This window comes from Poecilia latipinna, unplaced genomic scaffold (assembly GCF_001443285.1).
Source record: "Poecilia latipinna isolate Pla-1442-1.1 unplaced genomic scaffold, P_latipinna-1.0 Scaffold755, whole genome shotgun sequence".
Classification (NCBI taxonomy): Eukaryota; Metazoa; Chordata; class Actinopteri; order Cyprinodontiformes; family Poeciliidae; genus Poecilia; species Poecilia latipinna.
The window spans coordinates 233,407-240,025 of record NW_015113371.1 but is presented as its reverse complement, the minus strand read 5'-3'; the positions used below and the strand labels follow the sequence as shown (position 1 = coordinate 240,025).

Below are 6,619 nucleotides of genomic sequence, written 5' to 3'. Positions count from 1 at the left end.
ACCAAACAATTACAGAGATCATACTTTCATTTGTTCCCATGCTACCTCTCTTGCTCTGGTAAAACCCATCAGCCCCAAACCCAAATGCCTGCTGGTCCTTCAGGCCCCTACACTTATAGAAAGTGGACTGACCCACATTATTTCCTGTCTAAATTTAGAAAATAAGTAAGAAAAATAATAAAACAAAAATAAATAAAATCAACAATTATCAACCTACAAATAAATTCTGTAAATAATACAAAAAATAGACATTTAAGAATAAAGTAACAAAATTCAAATGGATAAGGGAATAAAGATAAAATAGCCCCAACAACCTCTATTCTGCCTTTTCTCCCTCTGTATGTCGGCATTACACACGACCCGTTGCCATGGCAACCGACAAACAACAGCTCAACGAGCAGATAGAGCAGAGATTACCGATCAGGGGAATCAACACCAAAAAAACATTTCCCACACAAAAAAGTAGCAAAAACACTAAAACAGAACATCCAGTCTGTTACATTATGTTGTCAGGCTTAATGTCTATATTGTGATTATTAATAAGTTTTTGCCTGAACAATGCAGTGGTTGATTAGCTGATTTAAACAGCTGCTCTACTGATGACTTGGTGGGTTGTTTAGTGCTAACGGAACCAAAACACACCGAACTGCGCAGCACATGCTAAGGTTATCAAAGTCAATACCAGGCCAGCAACAGTTAGGCTAGTATAACTGACCCACTGCTCACTTGTTCAATCTTTTCTTTAAATTAAAACGTTTTCCTCATCTGTGAAATCTGAAGCCCTTATTTCCATTATCTATGGTTTAATTAACTGCTAAACATTGCGTCCGTTGTTCTGATTCTTTGCGTGATTGTAGTAGTTTCCTGACCACCGATATTCCTGACTCAATGGACAGAAACTGCGCATGTGTGACTTACGATAAATCACATAATGTCCAGTCCAATAATATATCCATCAATGCTGCTGGCTCGCGCTCTGTCCTTCTCTCGCACTTCCCGCTACTTAGCAGTGGGTGTCAGGTTACATTGTGTTGCATTCAATGTTGTCGGAAAAAAGAGTTTCATGCGCTTAATGTCCGATTTGCCATAACTATTTATTGAATTCATTGTCGCTAGCTGGGGTGGCAACAGGGGTGGCAAGGCTCTCGTTTGGGGTGGCAACTGGCGCCCCTGCCTATGTGTCTGAAAAATACACAACACTGCCCCTTTAACTAATTTTACAATAAAACCAATTTAATTTCTTATTTTTCCATCAAATGTTATTCTACCTAAATAACAGTTAGTAGTTCTGGGGTATGCAAAAAACTTGAGTTAGTGTTAATTCAAAGTGAATTTTAATGTTAGTCTGATAGAACATTGTTATTTAGTATTTGAAGTCGCTCCAATTGCCTTTTTCTGTAGCCTTGTCTAAGAAATTATGCTTAAAAAGAAAAAAACAAAAAACAAAAAAATGAAGGCCTAGTGGCACTGTGCAGTTTACACTAAGCCTCAGTAAGACAGCTGCTCCCACAGATCAGCAGCAGGAGCATAACAACAGTTCTGGGTCTTACTGTTAGCGCTCCAACTCCGAACCGCGCTCGACATCGGCGAGGTAATCTTGAAAACGAAAGCGCAGAATCAATACCAATCACGTTAGATCTGCAGAAGGCTGGAAATGATTTGCCCATAATATCAGCCTCCTGTTCCAAAGATCTGCTCCTTCATTACCGCACCATCTTTTTTTCTCGTTTTACTCCTGTAGAGACCGTGATGGGAAGGTTAAACGTAACACCCCCCCAAAAAAACAGGCGGTGACTCTTCCCAGGTTGGTTCCTGCGCGCTGCTTACAGAAACGGCAGCGTCACAACGGGGTTGTGGAGGAGCCCCGCGTCCCCCGCATGAGGCAGCAAAGGGAGGCAGGCGGTAATGAGAAAAATGCTAATTTGGCAGTGCAGATATTGCACTTGGCCTCCATGATGAGGGATCAGGTAGAGAGGCCAGCTCCAACTGTGGAGGGCAGAGGAGAAGATGGCTCTTTGAGTAGAGGTGGGAGGGTTAGAAGGGGGGGTTGGGGGGGAGGGGGGTTAAGTGGAAGTAGAGGTCTGAAACGCACGCGGCTGGAAAGTGGGCGGGCGCGGAGCGAGAAAGCAGCAAAACAAAACAAAACAAAACAAAAAAAATGTGAAAAGATTCGCCATGAAGATCCTCAGCTCCTCCAGGGACGCTTGATTCAATTTCCATGTCTTCCTTCTAGCGTCAGAGCGGCTTCTCAGGGTTTGACTGGCAAGAATTAAAGGCTTCTTTAAACTTCAGCTCATGTTAGCGACAGAAATACTCCCTTCAGGCGGCCCTGCTCACTCAACCAACATCTTCATCTTCTCCTTATCAGCCATTTCAGAGTGTTTTCTGAGCCAAATCGCTCCCGTCATTTTTGCCACAGCTAACTTGATGTTCTGTGTGCTTTGCGAAGGCATTCACACCCCTCAGATCTGCTCATATTCTGTTGTCCCGCATCGGACTTACTAGCATTTTACGTCACAGGCTAACGTAAAGTAGCGCATGTGAAGTGGATGGAAAATAATATCTTGTTTTCTTTTTTTAAAATACAAATAGAAAGCTGAGAAGTGTGGCATGGATAGTTTTTCAGTCCCCATTTATTCTGTGACCTTGAAATGAAGTCCAGTGCAAACCAACTGCTATGTGAAGCAACCTAATTATTATTAAACGCCGTCTTTAATGATTTTTTTTTTTCAGAAAACCTAGCAGAAACTTTCCCGTTTGGCGTTTGATAAGCTAGCTTGAGGAGCTAAGCTAGTTGGCAGCCAATCAGACAGATCAGCATGGCAAATAAGATTTCAATAATTTATTTTAACTTACGTTTTATAATGATTGAAAAACAGATTAGATTTTATGATTTAAAATATATATATACGATTTTTAATTTATTTTTCAAAAAAACTTTGTTAGAAACCATGACAGAAATATCAGCGTCATGAAGGACATGAAACACAACAGTTAGGCCAATAAAACATTGTGGAGGAATTTGAAGCAGAGTCAGAGTATAAAACAATATTTTAAACCTCAAACATCTCTGTTAGCAAAGTTCAACACTTCATGCCACAATGGAAAGACTATGGAGAAACTGCTAATCAAAAAACAGTGACAAGAACAAAACTATTTTAAAAGAACAGTGAAAACAGGTCAGTTTGCCACAAACACAGCAGACCTGAGGGCGAGGATGATCTGATTCGATCAAATCAAAACCAATTATCTTGGGCAAATGGAAAAACTCTGTAGGTGTGGAAGAAATCTAACACTGCATCTCAACTTTTACAGACCATCCCCAGTGCTAAAGACATGGTGGTGGCAGGATCATGGTGCGATAAACGAAGTTAGAGTTGCTGTCACCATGGAAGAAAACCTTTTGATGCTTAAAAATTAGAGATTTGGGTGGAAAACATCGACCGGAGTCAGAATCACGTCGCCAGGTTCAAAGCATATTGATTTGTTAAAATGACCTAGTCAAAGTCCAGACCTAAATCCAACTGGGAATTTGTGACAAGATGTTAAATTAGACGTTTCTGGATGACATCCATCCAATCTGACTGAGATGTTGCTATTTTGCAAAGAAGAATGGGTAACGAAATGTGTCTCAATTTGAGCAAAGACATACTGCAACTGGAGTAAAAGTTACTTCTAACAAAAATACTCCACAATTTTCAGATAACCTTAAAATATCAGGCAGACAAGCATTTGTCTCATAACACTCTACAATTACCGGCCTCTCAACTCTGGGCGATACGAACTTTAAGTTTCATCACGATATTTTGTGATCATGATAAATGTGACCAAAAAGAACAATTTATTGCTTCCTTTATAGGTGACTGTATGCCTGTAACTGTGTGTCACAGCAATTATAGCCCCACAAGCACAAATACTGCTCTTGAAAAATGTTCCCATTTGTCATACGATTCTTCAGGACGTCGGTCACATGACAACAGTGTCACTTGTATCACTAAACTGCAAATCCTAACTGCGTTTAATCCTATTTTTAACTTTATTGACGCTTTCTTTGAACAAACAGTGGCGAAAATAGTAAAAGTAACATCAATTTTTAAAACATCGTTAGCTGGAATTTATCGTGACAACAATGAATCAATACTATGACAAGAAATTATCACGATAAACAATATGATAAATGCACACCTCTGGTTCTACTTCAGTTTGTTTCCCTAACCAGAAAAAAAAACTGAACAGCATTTAAGTGTGTGTTCCCCCCTTATACACACACACACACACACACACACACACACACACACACACACACACACACACCAGAAGATAAAAGCATCAGCACTCACAGTCTCTGTAGTCCGGTGTAGAGCTCCATATCAACGTCTCTCAGAGTCTGCAATCCCGTCCAGTTCTCTAAGTGTCTGAAAAACGAACAAGAAAAAGAGGGACGGTAAATGAGACATACCTTCTCATCCGAGGGAAAGAAGAAAACAACAAGAAAAAAAACAAACCAAGAGACATGATGGGGTGAGGAAAACTGCTTTTCCAAGTCCCCCGCTGCAAATTAACTGGCTGCGTTTTGTCAAAAGTTTTTGAATTCATATTCATTTAAACTGCAATAATTGGAACAGCTCTGACAGAGTGCTCTCTGCTGCCCTCTGATAGATTTAATTGCCAAGAGGCAGCTTCTGAGGCTTAATCTATGTAAGGGGAAGTGGGAGGGAGGAGAGGACCAAATAAACACTGCAGATGGCTTCACTTCTGTTAGCACCGTCAGACTCCGTAGTGAAGCGCTTTCTGTGTGCTGGTGGGATAAGGAAAGTGCAGTTCATGCCTATAAATTAGCTTCGGGGAAGGAAAGCGGCTATTGTGGAATTAAAAGTTGTTGTTTTTTTGTTACAGTTTCAAAAGGGACGACATGAATCAGGGCCACGGACTTTAACGGTGAATGAATGAGGAGATAAAAAAAAACTAAACGAAGACGTGTGGAATTGTCCTAAACGAGAGAAGATGAGGAAAAAAATGGTGGCAAGATTCAGGAAACTGTAAACGTAAGTTTAAATCAAAAGGCAGGAGACGAACGCTCAGCAAATAACAGCATTACTGCTAACTGGAGCCACATACGCAGCGAACAACATGTTTAGAAGAGTTACTAAAACGATCTGGTTGCAAGCTCACGGGAACACGTGCAGGCCGAGCCCGGAGACAGATAATCAGATCACAGCTTGTATTTTTTGACAGCGTGGGGGAAAATTATGTTCTGGCAATTGTTTTTGTCAAAACCTATGTTTCGGTGTTCTCTGTTGGAGCCCGGGCATCTGGTGTACGATGATGAAGCGGGAGCTGAGACATCACATCACGTTTGCGTGAGTCAAGAGCTCCGGGGTGGATCAGCCACTTTTCATACGGTCGAGGAGGATGCAGCTCTCCCTGATCTGAACTTCATCATATATTTGTGTTTTGGTTCTTCTGCACTTAAAAAACAAACAAACAAAAAAAAAACAGGCTTTACAGTTTCAGCTGTACTATATCAGTTCTTGCAGTTTATTTGTTAATTTTTTCAGGTCAAACACACTGACAGTGGATGTAGAAATTTCTGCGGATGCAGTGACATCTAGTGGCACAAACTGCTAGTTGCGGTCAAATGCTGATAATTGGACATTTCCAGTCAAGAGTTTTGGGCCTAAAACAACCGAACATGGAGAAGCAGCATTCAGGTTCTACACACCACAAATCTGGAACAAACCTCCAGAAAACTGCAAAACAGCCGAAACACAGAGTTCCTTTAACAGCCGTCTGTTTAGAAATCCCTCTGATTAGCAACAACTGGAACATTGATCAACACGTCTGATTTTGATGACGGCCTTCAGTTGGACTAAACACTTAAACACTCGCAGAGATGACAGTGTTTAAGCTTGCATGTGTACGAAGGACTCGTACAGAGAACATCATCCGACTCTGACTAAGCTGCTTCACCCACAGATCCTTTTGTTGTCCTTGAAATCTTTCTGAAGGTTCTGTCTCCACTCAGGCGTAATGAGATCAGGAAGCGAAACCTAATTGCAGATGCACAGCAGATTGGGACTGATCTTTACTCAGACATAGAGAGGAAACGGATGCATCATGCTAATTCCCGTCGAATCGAGCAGAAGCCGAGGGATGAGAACAAAGATGATTTCAATCACCGAATCAGTAATAAACAACGATAATCAGAGCTAGTTGCCTATAGAGTAGACAGTAGTTGTTGTTTTTTTTTTCTTTATGGATACAATCATACTTTCACTGCGGGGGCACTAATAGCTGACCCAGCAGTACAAATGAAATAAAATAGTGTGGCAGCTATAAGTGCCTCACAATGGCAGTGACAATGCTGCTGAGATCATTTCTAAAAGGAGGGGATGGGGGGGAACTGCAGACTCTAAAGGCAGAAGGCGATAAATCTCACGCGGATTTATTCGCTCACAGCGGATGTAGCTTTACGGCGAATATGCTGAAGGAGACCGGGACCAGAGCAGGGATGATCCACATTCTGGGATGATAATATAATAATATTATCATTACCCTCCTAAAATAAAGTCTTTTTTTTTGGCAAATGTGATTCCCCCCCCCCCCCCCCCCCCCCCCC

The 6,619-nt window shown here is 41.3% G+C and overlaps 1 protein-coding gene across 3 annotated transcripts in view; it reads right to left on the bottom strand.

The window, feature by feature from the left end:
- Positions 1-6,619, bottom strand: part of LOC106955642 (NT-3 growth factor receptor-like) — a 279,074-nt gene that overhangs the window by 216,784 nt on the left and 55,671 nt on the right. For all 3 annotated transcript variants that reach the window (XM_015045929.1, XM_015045928.1, XM_015045930.1), the window contains exon 2: positions 4,341-4,415. In XM_015045929.1, the coding sequence (XP_014901415.1) occupies positions 4,341-4,415 (75 nt within the window). The remainder of the gene's footprint in view (positions 1-4,340; positions 4,416-6,619) is intronic.